The sequence below is a fragment of the Mesoplodon densirostris genome, chromosome 18 (assembly GCF_025265405.1).
Source record: "Mesoplodon densirostris isolate mMesDen1 chromosome 18, mMesDen1 primary haplotype, whole genome shotgun sequence".
NCBI classification, from domain to species: domain Eukaryota; kingdom Metazoa; phylum Chordata; class Mammalia; order Artiodactyla; family Ziphiidae; genus Mesoplodon; species Mesoplodon densirostris.
The window spans coordinates 10,509,132-10,530,152 of NC_082678.1; the positions used below are offsets into that span (position 1 = coordinate 10,509,132).

Here is a 21,021-nt window from a genome sequence, read left to right on the forward strand (position 1 = left end):
GCATTGTTCCCCTCCCTGGACTCGGACGTGGCTGTGGTGACAGTTATTCGTGCCAACTGGGGAGCGGTTGTCGGGGGGGGGGCTGGGGTACAGAGCTGTGTGACAGGTTGTTAGACCCAGGCGCACCCACCCAGGGACTCTCCCCAGCTGGCCTGACCTCTGTGCCACCTGTGGCATTTTGTGTGTGGCCTCGGTTTCCAGGTGCAGGGGACAGGGTGAGAAGGTTGGCATGGGCGCCACAGAGCCACAAAGAGGTTGGCATCTCTTTGTGTCACCTGGTGTGCCCTGATGTTTTGCCTCTTTCCCTCCCTGTTTACCTGCATCGAGCTAGAGCAGCAGGTCACAGCTGTGACTCAGCTCTGACAACCCAACTTAACAAAGCGCTGCCAACCAGGTGAGTCATGCCAGGCTGCCGGAGACCAAAGAAGGGTGGCCCCAGGGGGAGGGTGGGAGGCATGTGGATCTCCCTCTGGCTGCCCTGGCTCCTGTCTTGATCATGGCTCGGGCAGGAAGCCAGGCAACAGCGGCGTCTGACCAGCGTGCCAGGACGGTGTTCTGTGCAGGGCTGCCCCTGCCAGCGTCAGGGGTGTGTGCAGGGCTCAGGGCAGGTAGAGAGGGCCTAGACCTGTTTCCAGGGGACAATTGGCGGCCCCTACATTGGGACCGGGACGGGGGAGCGGTGGATCCTAGAGCTAGTCCCAGCTTCCTGAAGAGGGATGTAAGTGACATCAGGGGACCATCTGCCTCAGAGCAACACGGGAAGGCAGGGTCCCCTCGGCGGAGACTCCTTTTTAAGCAGCTTCTGCCCTCTAGAGACGTCCCCCTTCCCTGGGGCTCAGGCTTGGAGCCGGGATGCCCCTTCCCCATCCCCAAGCTGGGGTGTGGGTGGGAGGCTCTCCGTCCGGCTCAGGGCCTCCCCAGGCAGCAGGGCGGCAGCGGCCCCCGCTGGGCACTAGGGGTCGCCCCTGCCCAGCCAGACCCACCCGGGCGCGCCCGGCCGCAGCAGGTTTCCTCCAACCGGGAAGACCGCGGGCGCCTCCGGGGGGTGCGCTGGGGAGGGGTGCAGCCGGGCGCGGCGCCGAGACCCTGTACGGTGCCTCGCGCCACCGAGTCGTCCTGGCAGAGGCACCGGGGCCCTTTCCGGAGCAGGGGCTCTCGCCAAAGGCCGGGCGCAGAGCGGGTGTGTGCGCCCGCACACAAAGGTCCGTCCTAGACTTCACAGCTCCGTGCCCGCTCTCCCTTCCCGGCTGCCCGAGGGGGAGTAGCTGCTCGGGGTCGGCCCAGGCGACGGCGCCGGGGGTCGGGCCGGCCGCCCCGAGTGGCCCCAGGGCCTTGCGAGGGCGCAGGGGGGCGCTGGGCCCTCACCCGGCTCGGCTGGACCCCCGCGGTGGCGCCCTGGACTGGGACTCTGCGGGTTCCTTTTGTGAACGGAGGGAAGGGCCCTCCCCCCCTCTGAAAATGGTCAGCCCGGCTTCTTGGGACTGCGCGCCCTGAGTAACAGATTGGGTGCTGTAGGGTCGTCATCTGGGCCCCACCCTGCGGAGCTCTGAGCTGGTTTAGCTTCTCCTGCAGACGGGTCTGTTGGGGGTTCCCAAAGCATCACCGTGACTGGCTGCATCAGGATCACCAGGGGCCACCCCATCACCTGAAGCGGAATCTCTGGGAGGGGCCCAGGAATCTGTATTTTTGCTAAGTTCCCCAGGTGATTCCCATAGCGAAGCCAGCGTGCAAATCGCTGTTCTAAACCTTTTAAGGCAGGCAGTTGTGAAATTTCTCGCCAGAACAGCCTCTGGGCATGGAATTGTCACCCCCCAGTTCACTGTAATGTTTGTTCTCCCAGCTGATGGAGAAGTTCTTCCCAAGTCTGACCGCCAGCCCGCCTGCTTTAATTGAGCACGTTTCCTTGAGTTGGGTTTTCTATGGGATAATGAGCCTGCTTGAAGACAGCTGTCCCGCCTCCTTTGACTTTTCCCGACACCTGTTTTCCTTGTTCAACTTCTGAATCCAACAAGCCCACTTGAATGGGCCAAATAGTGAGAAAATCCAGTAAATCCCGTACTAGCTTGTGAATGACTGTTGTCCCCTCAGGTAATGGCTAAACAGTGCCTTTCCAAGGTTTAGAAGAAAACCCAAGGGGCTCCCCAAGGGCTGGATACTGGTGAATCCCAGCAAAGGGAAAGGAAAAAACCTGTAGCAAGTTAACCTACGCCGGAGGAGACGGTCCTCCCATTGTTGGCCTTTCCCCTCGCTTTCAGGATGAATTAAAATTCTTATCTCCTCTGCATCCAGCATACTTGGACATGCCTTCCCGATTGCTGCAGCTAGAGTTTCCCAAGCTTTGTGGGGTTATTTCTGCCTCTGGGTGGTGGTCATTACTTCCTTCCACACCATTAGGTTCAACACAGTCACCGAAAGAGAGCAAATTAGCAAAAACACCCGCAACATGGCAGGACAGATCCCCAAACTTACTTTCATTTTCTTCCGGTCCGGGTTCTGGGTAATTTCTTGACAACTATGAGAAAGGAGACAATGAAAAATGAATCATTTTTCCAAAGCAATTGTGAACAGATGTCTAATTCCCTAGTCTCGGGGATGTTCTAGGAATCCCTTACGTCACCTTAAAGGGGCAGAGTAAATGCGTGGAGGTGCCAAGGGCAGTGCTGATACTCAGCACCTGTGAGGCTTAGGCTCATCCTAATGAGAGCCTCAGCCATAGCCCAGGTCACCGTCGCTGGTTCGGGGCTTCTAAATTTGGCAGTGTGAACAGACTTGCTTCCTTTCAGCAATTGATCTGAATAGCAGAATCCCATCCTGATGGTCCGAATCGCATTGGCAGGCCGTGGGGGTGAAAGCCGTGCTAACTGGCCACTTGCCTCACCACTGGCTTTTAAACAATCGGTTGTATTCTCTGCCCGGCAGGAAGCAGCGGGCCCATCAGGGCTCTGGGCTCCCTCTTTGTTCTGACTTTATGGCCTTTTATGCCACAATAAGAAACACTGTGTACTCCATGGGAGCCCATTGTGCCAGGCCGCAGAGGGGCCGGTCCTCTTCCCCCAGGGGGAAGAGGGGCTTTGTGACAGGCTGGGGGACAAAATAAGGGGTGCTGGACACTGTTACTAGGGCAACTGCCTGGCCAGCGTGGAGTCAGCTGTGGCCTCTAGGTCCCTCTCACCAGAAGGCCAGGGGGCGGGCAGGAGAAGGATGGAATTTCTTCTAGAGCAGCAGTCCTGGTTACCTGGTAAATGATACATCAGGACTGTGCTAGCAACGGCCTCCATTTTCTCCAGGCTGCTAGGATGACCTCATCCTGCCTCTAGATTCCAGGCCAGGGGATGGCATCTTTCTAAACCTACTCTCACACGCCACCAGGAAGCGCCATCTTGGTGAGTGGGGAAGCTTTCCCAACTGTGGGCCAAGCCTGGGCCTTGCATCCTTTGGGTAGATTCGGTCCTCTGAGGCAAGGGTTTTCGGTTTCGTAGAAAAGGTGTGAATGGGGAGGGCCTAGAGTAAGTCCATCTAGCCTCACTCGTGAATGGGCCAGTGGGGTTTCAGAGCTACTTCGAGACCCTCCCTGCCCCCCAGGCCAGCCACTGCAGTCCCTTCCCCTCCCCTCCAGGTAAACATTTTCCTACAGGTGAGGTGTTAGTGCAGCGCACCTGGGGCAGAAGACAGAGGCGGGTGCTCACGCCAGGAGGGCATCGTGGAAGGCCTGGGGTCCCTTCTGCACTCTGCCTTTTGGCACACTGACCGGGATTCTTTCTATTTTACCTAGTTTAGCAAATTAGGCACTTGAGGGGTTTAGGGGAGCTGCTATGGGCAGGCAGGGAGAGGAATTCGGGGTCCTGGGTCATTTCATTGCGGGGAATGGGGAGTGTGGTACAGACAAAGCCCAGGGCTAGGAGGAAGCCCAGGACAGGGGCCCCGGCGTGTAGGCCTTGAATACTGGAGTGTCCCGCGTAGGCGCGGAAAGGGAGAACGGGGAGGAAGGGCGAACCCATTTAGCTTCACCCCACAGGACAGCCCGGTGTCCCCATGAGACTAAAGGGTGAGCCCAAGTGGGATCAGGTGAGGCTGGTGGGGCGCTCTGTTCTCTGGAGACGCTCTCACCGTGAACAGCTGAAGTGAGAAAAGGCCACTTTCCTGCTGGGCATTTGCAGAGAATAACAGGCAGTGCTCCCTTCAGTCTGTACCTCACTCTGTGCCCTCCTAAACCTGCCCCCCATCTCCAGTGCTCCCCACGTGGGCCCCCTCACCCTGTCCCAGGGCAGCAGCTGCCCGGCCTGGCTTTTCCCCCTCCAGCCCGCCCTCCACATGGCCGCTCCCATTCTCTCTCGGAAACACAGATCTCCCGGCCTGCCAGCCCCAGGCTAGAAAGGCTTCAGTGGCCTCCCAGAGCTTCACACAAACCCTTCACATCCTGCTCGCTTCCTGCCAGCTCCCGCCACGCTCAGCTCCTTGACTTTCCCAGACGCGCAAGTCTTTTCCTTTCTGAGCCTTTGCGTTCGCTTCTGCGTGGAATGCCCTTCCCTCCCCAGCAACCCTGGTCCGAGATTCAGCTCAAGCATCACCTCCGCAGCTGATCAGTTGAAAAGGGCAATAATGGAAGCAGCTTTGCCACCAGGCTCCCAAAGCAGTGGGAGGACTGAGGGCAAAGAGTACACCCTAACTGGGTTAAAAGCAAGCCCTCCGAAACGTTGGCTTGTGTCCCTGAAGGCCCTGCCTGGAGAGTCTGTCCTTGAGAAGGAGTGGAAGGAGGGGGTGAGAACAGTGACCCCTCCCGTCCTCTAACTCTGTTCTGTGTTCCTCCACATATGGCTCCATCTCCTGTCATAATACAAGGTACATTTTTTGATAATCTTGGTTACATGTCTGTCTCTGTAGACTCGAGTCCCTTTTAGGCAAAGCGTGTCTTTTTTTTAAGTAATTAATTCATGTATTTATTTTTGGCTGCGTTGTGTCTTCGTTGCTGTGTGCGGGCTTTTCTCTAGTTGCGGTGAGCGGGGACTACACTTTGTTGCGGTGCGCGGGCTTCTCGTGGTGGTGGCTTCTCTTTATTGTGGAGCACGGGCTCTAGGCACGTGGGCTCTAGGTGCACGGGCTTCAGTAGTTGTGACACGCGGGCTTTAGAGCACAGGTTCAGTAGTTGTGGTGCACGGGCTTAGTTGCTCCGTGGCATGTGGGATCTTCCCGGACCAGGGATCAAACCCATGTCCCCTGCATTGGCAGGCAGATTCTTAACCACTGCACCACCAGGGAAGTCCCCAAAGCCTGTCTTGATCATCTTTGTATTCCCAGAATCTAGTTTAGAACCTGGCACATAGTAGGCATGCAGAAAATCTTTGAATACATAAATATGCCTTGAGCTTGGGAGTGTTCCTTTACCTAGAATACCTTTTTCTCTCCACAAATTTGTACTATCACTTTCTCCAAAACATAACTCAAGACTCACCTCCTGGAAGAAGCAGGTATTGGTTCATTAGTTCATTGTTTGAGCATCAGAAGGTTACTGAGCACCTACTATGTGCCAGGCATTTTCTAGGCACTGGAGGACTGTGGTGTACAAAAGAGATAAGGGGTCCATGTCCCAAGTTGCCAGTGACCACATCCTCCCCCCACCCCACCTCTGCAACCCTTAGCAGACCACATCCTTATCTGGCAGTTTAGCGAAATTTACAAAATTTAGCAAGTTTGTAAGCACTCAGTGCTCCTGGCATCCATAGTGCCTGGGACTTGGTCAGCTGTCAAATATTATTCATTGTGTGCCCAGCATCACGGGAGACAAGTGTCGAAGATCTGGCTTTGCCTTCAAAAAGCTCACAGCCTCACTGAGGAGACAAATTATTTGTTTATAGGATCACTGGAAACCCCAGGAAGCCACAGTCAGGGAAGATCTTGGGTTATCAATATCACAGCCTCTGGGAATTCAGTGGGTCCATTGGTTCTCTTGACCAAGGGCTACTTTCTGATTATTAACTGGTTTTCTAAATATGTGAGTCACATCTTCCCACGTGATCATAAGCTCCTCAAAGAAAGAGACATCATGGTATCATGTTTGGTAGCCACTTTCCCAGATTCCCATCTCAGCATCTGATACAGGCCAGGGCATGAATAAAGGAGTGAATCAATGATCACTACCGTTGACAGGCACTCATCACTGGGTGTCTTACTGAGACACAACCAGAAGCCTGGCATGAATGGGTTTTTTAGTTCTGGGAGGTAAAGGAGAGGGAAGGAGGGTTCCTTTCCCATCGTAGTGCCTCTCTTTTGCTAAACGCTACCCTTAGAGTGTGAGTGTTTCCTACAAGAAAACAAGAGACTCAAATCCAGAAAAGAGTGTGAATTTGACAGAAGCCACTTGTTTTCCGAGTTCCATTTGGGTACCTCTTTTTTTTTTTTTTTTAATTTATTTATTTTTGGCTGTGCTGGGTCTTCGTTGCTGCACGCGGGCTTTCTCCAGTTGTGGCGAGTGGGGGCTACTCTTCGTTTCGGTGTGCGGGCTTCTCATTGTGGTGGCTTCTTTTGTTGCAGAGCATGGAATCTAGAGTGCAGGCTCAGGAGTTGTGGCGCATGGGCTTAGTTGCTCCGCGGCATGTGGGATCTTCCTGGACCAGGGCTCGAACCCGGGTCCCCTGCATTGGCAGGCGGATTCTTAACCACTGCGCCACCAGGGCAGCCCCTCGGGTACATCTTAACTGATTATTTGTGCTGGTTATTGCTTGGTGGTTTAAATGGGTGAGATCTATTTCAGGGAATCTCAAACTACGTGTAAGCTTGTGGGGAGAGAAGAGTGTTGCCCTGTCCTTTCTGCTTCCTTCCTCTCTGGCTCCCGGCCTGCTCTTGGCATCACTTACTGCTTCTCTAGGATAGTTTTTACCAAAACGTTCTCTAGAGCCAATGCTTTAGGGCCTAGGTTTTCATCCAAGGGGTTGTACTGTTTGTTGCCTTCTTGTGTGTGCTTTGCAGTCCTGGAGGCTAATGTCACTTGCATTTGTTTGCTGATGTTGTGGCCATCTGTAAGCTCTATCAAACCCTAGGTGCTTTGAAGTTCAGTGTGCAATAAAAAGTTCATTAAAAAGATGTGGAATCATGAAAATGAGGTTACAGACATGTTAAACAAAGGATCATTTCCTGCTTCCTGTACTTCTTTCTCAAAAAAATGTATTTCTCTGAGGAATTTATGTCACCACTAAAACTACGGAAGAGTGAAAGGAAGGACAGGCCTGGGTCAGAAAGAGGGTGAGATTCCTGAGGAGACAATTTTGGCAAAGACCCAGCCTTTTGTCTTAATTGAGAGCTTAGGGTCTAAGGGGAGAATTGAAGTCAGAAAGATGTAGGGACAGATCTCGAATTCTTATGATTCATGGTTGGAACCCAGCATTTCGAGTGGGGACGGCTCCAAACGGGTCACCTCGGCCTCCAGTGGTGCGAGGACTGGGGCCATGTAGGGACCACTTGGAGCCAGTGGGGTCCAACCTCCAGGCAGTGACTGGTGCCGACAGAGGCTTCTTGTCCACTTGAGGTAGAAGAGGAGAGACACAGAGAAGAAAGCAAAGAGGAGGAGAGGTACGTGGGATACGGGGGCAGAGAATCACCAAAACTGCCTCGCGGCCCCATCAGTGGCTTGCCCACTGCCATACTGGCTTTCTTTCCAGTGGTGACCTTCTGGTGTGAGCAGAGGTGGAGTTCCAAGCCTCAAGGGGTGTCCGGGCAACCCCAAACACTAAAAAAATATCAGCGCCTGGCATGGCTTTAAGGTAAGGGAGGTGCCCCTGTGCTGCCAGTGCTCTTTTCTGGCCTGGCCACGCCACAGGGAGGCATTTAACCAGGAGGGCAGTCCCTTGGGGCTCAGGGTTCTGACTTGACAACAGCCAAGTGTACTTGTACATTTCAGAGGTCGGCCTGTCCGTCTCCCGCATGTTGGTAGAGTAGCAGATCTAGGCTTCTCTCTCCACGCCACAGGGCCTCCTAGAGGGCCTCGGTTCTCTTATTAAAGGAAGGGCGGCCACAGATGATCATTTCTGGTAGATACACTGTCACTTCTCTAATGACAGATGGGACCCCATCAGCACCTTTGTTTCTTGGCATACACACACACAGACGCTGGAATAACACACCCTAGGATCCAAAGCAAAATAAACAGCTTCCCTGGCTGGGGGCAGGGAGGGTTCCTGTTTCTCATGGATCCTCCTTGCTTGGGCAGTGGGCATCCACACGTAATGCACACCCAGACCCCGCAACCTTGCTGGCCTCTATTCTGGGGGGCAAATATCCCTAGAGACTCACTTGCTTACATGACCATTAATGACCATTTAATTACGACTCATGTTTAACAATTACGTGACTGTCACTTACTTTTCAGCCAGAGGGCCACTGTGCCTACACCTAGCAGCCACTAAGTCTTAGTCCTAATGATGACAGTGTCATATCCCACCAGCTGACCTTGAGGACCTCAATGGATGCACATCTAATAAACGGCAAGGCAAGGTTAGTGGGACCGCTGCCAGACGGTCCAGGCAGGGCCGGACTCACCGTCTCTCTTGCATCCTGATTATGGTCGAGTCCCATGAGTTCTGCAAACCTCTCTTCATAGAAATGAAGCAGCGGCACCAGGAACGAGCCTGGATTCATCAGCTGGTTTCGTGCCTACATGTGGACAAGGAAACTCTTAAGTTCATCTGTAAAATATACATGGTCTAAATCATGGGGTGGAGGGTACAAGGCCAAGAGGGGACAAGAACTAGGACAAGAGCCCAAGTCCCAAGGCAAGCCCTGTCCTGGAGGACCAGAGAACAGAGCAGAAGGGGAATCCAGGGTGGAGGCTGGGCAGCCATCCTGGAATCCTTTACTGCCTGGTGGAGGATGCTTGAAAAAGCTCCAGGCTTAGTCCCAGGCCGTGGACATTTACTCCGCGGCATATGGGATCTTCCCGGACCAGGGCTTGAACCCGTCCGTGTCCCTGCATTGGCAGGCAGATTCTTAACCTCTGTGCCACCAGGGAGTCCCCGTGGACATTTACTGAGCAGTTACCTGCCACGGCCTTGAGCTGGGTGTTTGGAGAACATAGGGCAAAAGGTCTCATCTCCCTGCTGGGACCCCTTCCTGTGATGTGGGAGAGAGCGCCTCATTCATAGATGGCTCCAGTAGCAGCTGGATTTGTCAATGGCCACGAGGGAGATGCGAAGGGGAAGAAAGAGACTGGTTGCGTGTGACGTGGGGGTTGGCATCTTTGGTCCTTAAAGGATGGGAGGGATTTTGGTAGGTGGCTATGGGGGGCGGTCGAGGCCTTTCAGACAGAGGCACCGCATGCTGGCAAACACATAGAGGGCAGAGCGTATGTTGGGCAAAATTCTCTACTCACTGGTGTGGCTGGAGTATATGGGGAGGGTGTTTGTTTTGAATTTTTTAAAAATCTTGGCATGGGCTGGGGAGATGGTAAGGTGGGACCATGTTAGGCAGAACTGAGGTGTTTGGACGTCATGCTGTGTATATGTATGTGTGTAGCTGCTGGCCTCTGAGTAGAGAGGTAAACACGATGAGACGTGTGTCTTAGGAAGGCAGACTTGTCTGTAGGAGAATCTGGGGCACAGGTGCCACGGGGGTGGGAGGGGGCACTTGATTTTCCTAGATCCCTCGTTTGCCCAGAGAAAGGGCCTCAGGCCTTAGTTCTGTATGTTTCTCCCTTTACAAATGGGTTTAACGATGGTCTCACCTAGGGGCTCCCCGACTCCCCACCCGCCCTGGCTGTTCTATTATCTTCTTTTTTTTTTTTGCGGTACGCGGGCCTCTCACTGTTGTGGCCTCTCCCGTTGCGGAGCACAGGCTCCGGATGCGCAGGCTCAGCGGCCATGGCTCACGGGCCCAGCCGCTCCGCGGCATGTGGGATCCTCCCGGACCGGGGCACGAGCCCAAGTCCCCTGCATCGGCAGGCGGACTCTCAACCACTGCGCCACCAGGGAAGCCCTGTTCTATTATCATTTAACCCCCAGAGAGTGCATGCCCTGTGACCCTCAGGGCCTTTGCTCATCCTCTTTCTTGTGTGGTCTGTTGGCTTCTTTTGGTGCTTCTGTTATGCACACGCTCCTCTGCCACTCTCCACCTTTCTAAGGCCGTGTGCACGACTTCCTCTACAGCTGTCACAGTGTCGCCTCCTTGCAGAAGGCTTCCTGATGATCCTCATTTGATCTAGTCATTCCCCCCTGAGTCCTAAGCACTTGTCTTTACTCTGTACACAGCATTTTGCACTTGTTAATGTTTTTGCTTTTTCTCGGTGGGTGGGGTGGGCTGTATTTTTCTCACTGGTGCTGAGAACACAGGGAGGTTCCCAGGGAGGACCTGCCTGTCTGGGGGACCACGGTGCCTCTGTCCTCGGCTCCTTTGGCCGTCTGTCCTCCAGAGCCTCACCCTGTGGACCTGCATCGACCCTCAATAAATTCGTGGATTAGTGATGACTCCTCCTTGCCTGCCACTTTATTCCCCCATCTGTCCTCATGTCCAGCCTCCAGGGTGGGAGAGTCGGGGATGGGCCAGACGGTGCTCAGGAAGCCCTGGGGGAGTAAAATCCCCAGCAGAGGGCATGGCCCTTGATATCACCCTTGGGAAAGCTCGGCACCATTTTCCCAGGAGAACCGAAGCTCGGACTTGACCCGGTGAGCATCTCAGTGCCTCCTCCTTCCTTCTTCCGTGGCCCGAGGTGCTTCACGGGCCCATCCTCCTGTTCCTGTCCCGTCGAGGGCAGCTCAGGAAGCTGGCACAGAACACACCTCTTCCAGGATGAAACAGCTGCCAGAAAGGTGCCCAAGCTGAGCAAAGATCAATTTGCTCTTCCTTTTGCACTGGGGCCAGCTCTAGATCTTGGTGACCGCTGGCCCCAAGGTCACTGCTCGAGACCCCTCCGCCATCCTGCAGACCTGTCTTTTTTTTTTTTTTTGGTGGTATGTGGGCCTCTCACTGTTGTGGCCTCTCCCGTTGCGGAGCACAGGCTCCGGACATGCAGGCTCAGCAGCCATGGCTCATGGACCCAGCCGCTCCGCAGCATGTGGGATCTTCCCGGACCGGGACACGAACCTGTGTCCCCTGCATTGGCAGGTGGACTCTCAACCACTGCGCCACCAGGGAAGCCCTGCAGACCCGTCTTTAAAGGCTCTAGTCAACTATCCTTAGCGGTTTGCCTCCTATTTTAGCCTTTCTCTCCTGACCTTGGCCTAGAGCAGGCAGAGAAGAGGTTGCTTGTTGCTACTTTTTTCCTGTGTTAATGGCCTCCTCCCATCTTCCCCAAGAGCTGGTGCCTCCTTTGCGGTCTTTCTCAGGAGCCACCGCCTCTGGAAGCCTTCCCAACCTACCTACTGTTTAGCTCCTCCACACAAACCAAGCCTTGTCCCTCATTCGCTTTTCCTGGTGCGGCGGCCTCCTGTGAGCTCCCGATGGCTCCCTCTCTCCAGCGCTCACTTCGCCAGGAAGCCTTTCTGCTCACAGACACCCCTATGTGTAATGGCAAATCAATCAGCTAGGAAGTGGCTTGGAACTATCAGGTTTGTCACAGCGTTCAGGGAAATCATTTACTTTTTATGACTCCATAAGACCCGGAGGCATGCAGATGGGAAAATATCCACTAATGTTTTCTGCAGATCATTTGAAAAGTCACTTCCAGCAGATTGTGTCTCTTCTCTGGTCTGTGGGAGGGAACCTGTTACTCGGTGCCATAAATCTCACTGGCCTGGCTCCTTTATGTGTGCCCTTTGCAGAGCCTGTAATGCTGGACAAAAAGGCCAGGCCAGCCAATCGGTGCAGGCATTTCATAGTCAGCTCAGAGTCATCCTTTATCCTCGGAGCCACAAGTGGGAGGGATTTGTTATCAGAAAGAGTTCCGTCCATGGTATTTGTTCCGTAAGGGCAGAATGCGCTCGTTTTTGGAGCGTTATTTACTGGAGCTGCTCCCTCCCCTCCCCGCCCCAACCCAGCTGCATCACCCTTTGCTGCCCACATGCAGCAGCAGAGGTGGGGATGGGCGTTGGGAGCCTTCCACGGGAGGGAGAGGCATGGGAAGCAGTGGACAGGGGCTCGGCAGCGCTCAGCCCACCTGCCAGATGTTTTTCTTCCTATTCTCCTGGCCCTTCATTTTGTTAAAATTCACTTCAGTCAAGAGATTTGCTATGGGTGGAAATTCTCCACACAATCCGCTCGAAGAAACAGACAGCCTGGCTGAACGTTCTGTCAAGTCTTCAGATATGTTCATGGGATGCTCCCAGGAGTGAGGGTGATTAGCTGACTGCGTGTGTCCGAGGACATCTGTCTGAGGCCAAGATGGAGCGAGCCAGGCCTGTGCTTCTGAGCAATGACAGCCAGAGGCCCTCGGAGCCCCTCCCATGCGGCAGGGCCAAGATGGCAGGGGCACGTCTCCGTCACACAGGGGGCCTGGGCCCCCAGAATAGGCAGCCTTGGGCCACCGTGCCCTGCGATATTGGGCAGACTTTTAACTGTGCATGGACAAAGGGACTCCATGTATAAACGGGGAGAAGTAGCCTCTGTTCTGCCTGTTTCTCAAGGCATTATGGTAAAATGAGCTAATACGCGTAGACACGGTATTTCGCAAAACCGAGGAAACATCCAACAAGACGCAAGAGCTAAAGCTAGGATTCAGGGCAAGGACCACACGTGCCTTGCCTGCTCCTGTGCTCCTAGCCCATGCCTGGTATATGGTATGTGCTCAATAAATATATGCACAGATGAAAGAATGAGGAAAAAATGTATAATTTTGGACCAGTGATGACTATTGACTCTAGTGGCCCCAACTTTAACATGTATCAGAATTACTGAAAAGGCCTTTTAAAATGCAGTTGCTGGGCGCCCCTTTCCCCAGATTCTTGTTCAGTGGGTCTGAGTGGGGCCCAAGAATGTGCATTTCTAATGAATTCCTAGGTGAGGCTATTGCTAGTGGTCTGGGGACCACCCATCTTTGAGAACCCCTGCTTTAAAGTAAGGATCAACAGTTGGTAGCCCGTAAGCTGAATCTGGCCTGTGGATGTGCTCTGGCTGGAAGGAAGGAAGGACGGAAGGACAGACATGAACCTCCTCCGTGGGACAGAGTATTCGCAATTTTGTCACAATGGCCACCACTCCCAACTGATGCCACTTGGGAGATTCTGATCATTTGTTATCTGCCTGGCCTCTATGGCATTTGAGTGTACAATCTGTGGCCTAAACTTTTCTTAAACCTGTTTTCTCCTGGTCCATTTTGCAACCTGGAATGTTCCTTGGAGCTCTACCTGTTGCCATCCAGGAGTTCTTCCTTCCACTCAGAAACCAAATCAACCAACCAGTCAATCAAGCATGAGTCCCACATCCAGGTTAAAGAGCCCACACATGGGAAGATGTGGAGTTGCTTCACGGGCAGCACTGCTGGGAGGTGGGCGGTGGGTGTGGAACGCCTGCTGGGCTGAATTTTCAGGCATCTTTTTTGGTTTTTTTTTTGCAGTACGTGGGCCTCTCACTGCTGTGGCCTCTCCCGTTGCGGAGCACAGGCTCCGGACGCGCAGGCTCAGCGGCCATGGCTCACGGGCCCAGCCGCTCTGCGGCATGTGGGATCTTCCTGGACCGGGGCACGAACCCGTGTCCCCTGCATCAGCAGGCGGACTCTCAACCACTGCGCCACCAGGGAAGCCCTCAGGCATCTTTGAGTTAGGGCGGGGGTGAACTGCTGCCAGCCAGTGACTGGACCACTAGATGCCCGTAGCCCAAGGTGCTTAGTCCAGGTCTTGGGGCCCCCCCGGCTGCTTTAGCCTCAGGGGGCTGCTCTCCAGACCTATAGGAGCTCCTAATCTAGCTGCTCAAAGTCTGGTAACAAGCCTTGACCCTACGGGGCCCAAGGGAACTGCTCAGTGTCTGAGAGATGGAGGGATAATCGGATTTCAGTGTTAGAGGCCACGGGCAGCAATGAACCAAACCAGGAAAACATACACTAATCCAAGCCCATGCACACCTCAGAGGCCATTGAGAGTGCTGACTGGGCGCCTGCTGGGTGTGTCCACAGTCTGTGGTCAGAGGCTGAGGGAGGTGTCTGTCTCCCACATGAGTAGAGGGTTTTGCCCTCAAGAGCCTCTGCGTGGAGGGCTCACTCCTCTTTTTCCTCTCCGGTCTTAAATGGCTCTTCTGTGGGGAGGGTCTCTCTGGTCCTGAGAGCAGGTCAGGCCTCTCTGCGCTGTGTCCACAGCTGCTCGTCCACCCCCTGCTCTGATCCTCCCACACCAGGGTCACTGCCTGCTGATCCACTTCCCCACTATACGGCAGTGACTGTGTTGACCTTGGGCATTGCTGTATCTCCCAGCACAGTATCTGGCATACAGCAGGCACTCAACATGTGTCTTAAAAGTTAATGAGTTAAACTTCTATGTTATGTGTATTCTTCCACACTTAAAAAAAAAAAATTGACCCCTGGTCCCATCCCAGACTAATTAAATCAGAATCTCCAGGGCTGAGCCCAGGCATCAGTATTTTAACAGAAAAAAAAAAAAAAAAGACATGCAGCTAAATGTTGATTTCAATTATGGGAGACTTTTGTGTGTTTGTGATTTTTATAACTAAGGAAAAGCAAAAAAAATCTAAATGTGAAAAATGCACAAGAAAATAAGTTAGTGAGTTAGTTTGCTAGTTAGTGAGTTGAGGTTAAGTGCAGGCCAGCCTGAGCGGAAACCAGTTCTAAGCCTCTTCTGGTTTTGACCCTCTCTTGGTACATGTCTGCATTTGGCATCAGCTACCCCACTTCTCAAGAAGGGAACCCATTTGCCAAGGAGTGAACAGCATTGAGGGTTGGCTAAGAGGGCCCAGAGGAGCCAGGGTTTGGGAGTTGGAGGAAGGGCCTGGACCTCAGAAGCACAGGTGTGCACATCAACCTCCTGGCCAGGCCAAGGGTCTCCCACCTGGGGACGAGCGGAGATTGTATTCCATCCTTGTTATCTTTGTGCTAAATGACAGTTACTCTGGTCTTCATCCATGGAGAGTTTCTGAACTTGTCAAAGTCACACTTCCCTAGTGTCTCAAGTTTAACTCAGACTGTTAGCAAACAGACACCACTGAATTCACCACGGGCCATCGGAACAGTCAGAACTGCTGTAAAAGTGCGAGCCGAACTGCTTTCCATCAGCAGATAAATATTGCACATTGGTTCTTGGGACCTTTGTTCTCCCACCAGGGTGGGTCTGTCAAGCTAGTTTCTTTCTGTGATTATAATGAAGGGCCTTTTCAAAAGGCTTTGACAGCCTGTCAAGTTCTCACTGAAACTAATTTGAACTCTCTTCTGCTTCTATGTCGTGTAATTACTGTGCTGGATATTTTCCATTTTCCCCTCCAGATACACTTTCCACCCTGTTCTGTGGCCCATCATTGGCTGATCTCAATGGATTGCATTAACTAGGCCCCCTTGTCCTCTGGCTCCCCACTGGGTTCAGCCAATGGGAGACCCTAGCTGGAGACCAGAGGGCAGGAGAAGAGAGAGGGGCTGGGGTAGTTATTCCCCTCGTCCCCTCTCTGCTGGGCAGTGGTGTGGCCATGGCAGCTTTCCCCTACTGAAGGTCATAGGCTGGTGGTGACTCTCTCCTGTAGCCACAGCCCTCCTGATCCTGATAACTGCCCCCTCCCCTTGTCACTCAGGCCTAGGAGTGGTCAATTGCCGGTCCCAGAGTGTCTAATCATTCCATGTTGCTCTTTTACTATCCACATTTTGGCCCTTCATTCAGCTCTCATCACTCGCCCCTTATGCATGTGCCACCATCTCTTTCCTGCCCAGACCCTGGCTGACACGATTACTTTCACAGTTCTTTTTAGAATGTGCTCATAGCCCATTCTCTCAGCTGGTAGGATGCAGTGAGGCCGAGGTTACAGGTATGACCCCTGTGGGGGCCAGTTGGCTTTGTTCCGGGATGGATTCTGGCTTGGTCCTGGTACCCTTAGCCTTTCTCCCTTGAGTCCAAAGAGGTCAGGCATCTCTGGGGCTGTAATATGACGGTTCTCATTCACCAAGAATCTTCTCTGCTCAGGCACTGTCTTAGGTGATGTACTGGGGTCTTTTCCTACATCCAATCCTTCGGGGTAGGAATTATCATCCCCCACTTCCTACTGATGAGAGGACTGAGATATCCAGAGTTGGTGTAGTTTCCTCAAGGTCACAGGGCCACGCGGGGGAAGGGAACAGGATTTAGGTTCACATCTTAGTCAAAGTTGGTGTGCTTTTCGGCGGGGTGGGCTGCCTCGGGCTACATGCATGCACACATTTTTGTGCAACTGGAAAAAGCTGTTGTTAGAGAGCCAGTTCGACAAGTGCCACTGGTGAACCAGCACTATGTGGCGGCGGCGGCAGCTTCGCAGACGGAGAACGAGGTGAAAATGCTTGGGACCCACAGGGGTCTCTACTAGACAAGGCTTTCCCCGGGGCTGCGTGGAGGTGGTGATGCCTGCAGAATATCCTGGTGGGATTCGGGTAACCCGGACTTGCCTGGTCTTGTCCTTCCCGGGAAGTCCTGCAGGCTTCACTCCCTGAAATAATATATTCTTTGAAATGACCTCAGAGAAGCTGTCTGCATCTAGCTGGCACCCTGACCTCAGGCACTTAGAGGGCCTGGTTCCTTTCAGTTGTTTGACTGCAGGACCCTCAGGGTCCAAGAATGTGAGCCGTTTCTGTTTCTCATCTCAGGTCTCAGTGCCTGGGGGTTACGACTGAGTGGTTTGAGACCCCCGGGCCTCAAAATGTAGGGACTCAACATACTGAATTGTTTTCTCAGGAAACTACTTTTTTCTTCCTTTCTCTCCACCTCCCTCCCCTCGACTTCCTGACGCCCAATCTTCAAGGCCGGGATGGCGTTATGTCCATTATATCACACTTATTGGTTGTGCTGCTCAAACCTCCATTCTTTTCTTCCTTCCCTCCTTCCCTTCTCTCTCTCTCTCTCTCTCTCTCTCTCTCCTTCCCTCCCTTTCCTTCCTTCCTTTCCTCCTTTCTTCCTTTCTTGTCTAGCAACCTTAGGATTTTAAAAAGGTAACTACAGGATTGCCCACACTCACGGGCACCATTTTGACTCAGCTGTGCTTTTTGCAAAAAAAAAGGTCTGGATACAGAGAGGCTGATGATCTGAAAGCCAAAGTGACTCCTCTGAAGAGTGACATTTTAGTTGCTAACAATGATTTTATAGTTTTTAAATTATGTGCTTTATAGTCGTGATTATTAATCATGGTTTCCCTAATTGTGTGATGAGGGAGGTCAGTCTTCAATTTTAATGGTAATGATGGGCTCTTTTCTTTTGATAAATATCTATTGACTGCTTATGTGGTGCAAGGCATCTTCCAGATCAGCACCACCCAGTAGAAATACAATATGAGCCACCAATGCAAGCCATATATATGTAACCTGAAAATTTCTAGGAGCCACATTAAAGTAGTAAAAAGAAACTGGTGAAATTAATTTCAATAATATATTTTACTTAACCCAATATATTTTAAATGTTATCATTTATTTATGTGATATTTTACTCTTTTTTTTTTTTATACTGAGCCTTTGAAATTTGGTGTATAACACGGCACATCTCAACTGGAAGTAACCACTTGTTCGTGAGCTACCTGTGGCTTGTGGCTTCTATATTGGGCAGTACAGCTCTAAATAGAAGATTGTTTGCCTGAGAATTGGGCAGTGAACTATCATCCTGGGCATAAATCACCTTCCCACCTAAGGTTAACTCTTTCACAGTATTAGAACTTCAATCCAAATGCCCCAGGAGAATTAATTAATGAGGTGTTAAAAAGCACCTTTTTAACCAGTAGGGGAATTCCCTGGTGGTCCAATGGTGAGGACTTGGTGCTTTCACTGCTAAGGACCCGAGTTCAATCCCTGGTCAGGGAACTAAGATCTCACAAGCCGAGCAGCACAACCAAAAAAAAAAAAGCACACGGTAGGTGCTTACTACATGTTTTTAAACCTTGAGCAAAGCAGTTCCTTGTCACCCCAGAGTTACTTGATATATAAATTGGAGACTATTTCCTCCAAGACCCTAATTTTTTTCTCTTGCTATTAAATTATTTCAGCAAATTTGGGCATGAAGCTTGCCAGACTATTCCTATTTCCGTGTGTCCAGTCAGCTACTGTAGCTTCCCACTTTGTCCCTGACAGCAGTGGGACCTCAGCCCAGGGCAACCAAGTCTTCCAACCCTCCAGTGGTCCAATTTAATAACAGACCTTCTCAGAGAAGTGAGCTAAATTAGGAGGCTCCCAGACTCACCCCCCTGCACAGGGCTTCTACGTTCCTTGTATCAGGGAAAGAGTTTCTTCCTGCCTTGTGCCTCTACCCGACTCTAGCCTATGGACCCCAGAGCGGGTGTGAGCAGCTCTTACCCAGGAGTGCAGGTAATTCTGGTAGAACTCGGTCACATTAAAATCATCCAGGTCGACCAGCAGGCTTTGTTTACACATCTCACAGGTCTTCACGGTGTCAAGATTTGCTCCTTAAATTAAAAAATTTTGTTACACGTAACCCTTTTGGTGTTGACATTTTGCGAGCGAATTTGTGTGTGTGTTAGGAATTCTGAGTTTCAGTGGCCTTTTTAAAAGTCAGTCAGTTTTCTTTTCTTCAGGTTCCAGGTAGAAAATGACCTTGAACCTGAGATCCAAAAAATTTCCTTTGTCATCATTTTCATTATTATGCAAGCTTCCTGTGAGTGAAATTCCCAGGAATTTCACCTGTTTTAAAGAACAGGTCTTGCTTTCTGTTTAAATATAAACATATTGGTTCATAAAGTTAGAATTACTACATGGAGGCTGAGAGTCGGTAACACAAGTGTTTGCCAGAAGAGTGAATATTGTGTCTATGTTACTGTTGTTTTTCCTGGCAGATCTAACACTGGTCCAAGCAAATAAATTAGTAAGGACCAAATTGATGGCAGAAGCTATCCTCGATCTGTGGCTTAAAAATCTGTCTTTACTCCTGCCCAGGCGACTTGCTGCCTGAGAAGAGTGAGGGACCCTGGGGCCATGTGTGGGCACTGGTATGGCAGTATCTGGGGCCAATGCTTGAGCCTGAGTTCAGCCTCATTTGGGAAAAGAAAGAGGAGAAGTCTTCCTTTGTTGCTGGTTTGTTGGGTTTTTTTTAAACGTGAGTTCTAGATCAGCACTTTTTCCTCTGCTTATCCTATTCCCCAATGCAAAAGTGGAAGATGCAGATCTGTGGCTGTTATGTCTAAGCAAGCGTGTTGCCATATGCCCTTTCCCCCTGGTGTAGGTGCTGCATTTTGGCTAATGATGTACTAGTGTTTATTTTATACATTAGAAAACAGAGGACTGGGAATTCCTTGGCGGCCCAGTGGTTAGGACTCTGCACTTCCACTGCAGGGGGCCCCGGGTTCAATCCCTGGTTGGGAACTAAGATTCCACAAGCCAAGAGGTGCGGCCAAAAAAAAAAAAAAGAAAAGAAAACAGAGGACTATCAGTTACTTGAATTTATTTGGTAAAGATAGGGTTTGTGCAGTTTTATACCCAGTTCTATTTTTCCCCACTGGGGATACAATGAAGTAGTAAATACTAGAGACTTTCAAAAGACAAGGATGAACAGTGATCCCTTATCTGCATTTTGTTGACTTGATTTTTTTTTTTTTTAAGCATCATTCTATAATACTTAAGGCTACGGAAGGTCCCATGTGTCCTCCAATCTAATCCTGCCAGATCACACCCAGACCAGCAGTAGCATTTACAAGCATTTAGCAGTACTTTCATCACACATCTCATGAGTAATTTTTTCTGTGCTAGATGTTTAATTAGCCCAAATTTCTCATAAGATAAAGCATTGCACAGCATAGTCATTAGTGGCTGAGATCCACTTGTTCCTCGCTCTCTGAAGGGCTGGGTACCCTGCTCACTGTGTGGAGATGCATTTAAGTAGCTCGGGCAGTGGGCGCTCCTACATTTCTCCTGCAGACGTGGAGAAAGGGCCTCGGGGAGGAGACAGTTAACCAGATCATCCTGCGTGTTCATTGCCTGATTAAATGGTGTGCTGTGCTTGGTGAGGGGGCGTGGTGACACGCCACAGGGACAGGGTCAAGTTCTAGGTCTCCTGGGCTGTCTGGCACAATGATAACCAAGCAGGAGAACACGGAGGAGGAGAGAAACAGCATCTGGCTCTGGGGTAAAAAGTTTTCAGAGAGGGGAGTCTAAAAGCCTTAGGTCTTTTTGAAGCGAAGTGTTCTTTGCATTGGCGTCCTATTTTTTTTTTTTTTTTTTTTGCACGGTACGCGGGCCTCTCACTGTTGTGGCCTCTCCCGTTGCGAAGCACAGGCTCCGGACACGCAGGCTCAGCGGCCATGGCTCACGGACCCAGCCGCTCCGCAGCATGTGGGATCTTCCCGGACCGGGACACGAACCTGTGTCCTCTGCATTGGCAGGCGGACTCTCAACCACTGCGCCACCAGGGAAGCCCTGGCGTCCTATTTTTTTTGTTGTTGTTATTCAAGTTGCTCTTGTTCCTAAATGTTTTGAAGAAACCTCCTGTTCTCTGCCAAGAAAACTATAGCCGACCTACTGACATGGCTATATTTAGGTTATAACCTCCCTCGGGAGTTGAGAACGGGGTTTCACACCCAGTTACAAAATCTGTTAAAGACAGAGCTGACAAAATGAGCACAATGGGACTCTCTTTATCTAATATGGCGGTAGAAAAATCAGATCAGTGCTCTTTTCCTTGCTGCAAAAGGGCAGCTGGGCTCAGCTTCTAGGTGCTACCCCACCCCCTCCCCCCAAGTAAAAGGAAGCAGAACTGGTCTGTCTACCAGCTGCTGTGGCCGCTGGGTGCTTGCTGAGACCCAGCCATAGACCCAATTCTAGTTTCCTTCCTCCTGGGAGGCAAACTTAGCATCTCTGCTCAGGCCTCGAGCAGGGGTAAAATTCAACAGCACGTTCCAGGATTCTTCCCTGAGCCTTGAAAACAAAACAAAACAAAATAAAACAAAACTCATTTCCCTCCCATAATCTGAAGGCAGCTTAGTCCTGCTCCTGTC

General features: G+C 51.6%; 1 protein-coding gene across 1 annotated transcript in view; it reads right to left on the minus strand.

Annotated features, from left to right (window-relative positions):
• Positions 1 to 21,021, minus strand: part of MARCHF10 (membrane associated ring-CH-type finger 10) — a 93,091-nt gene that overhangs the window by 1,071 nt on the left and 70,999 nt on the right. Inside the window, exons 7-9 of the mRNA XM_060082149.1 lie at positions 18,371 to 18,480; positions 8,530 to 8,643; positions 2,470 to 2,512 (exon numbers count right to left, since the gene is read on the minus strand). Coding sequence (XP_059938132.1) covers positions 2,470 to 2,512; positions 8,530 to 8,643; positions 18,371 to 18,480 — 267 coding nt within the window. The remainder of the gene's footprint in view (positions 1 to 2,469; positions 2,513 to 8,529; positions 8,644 to 18,370; positions 18,481 to 21,021) is intronic.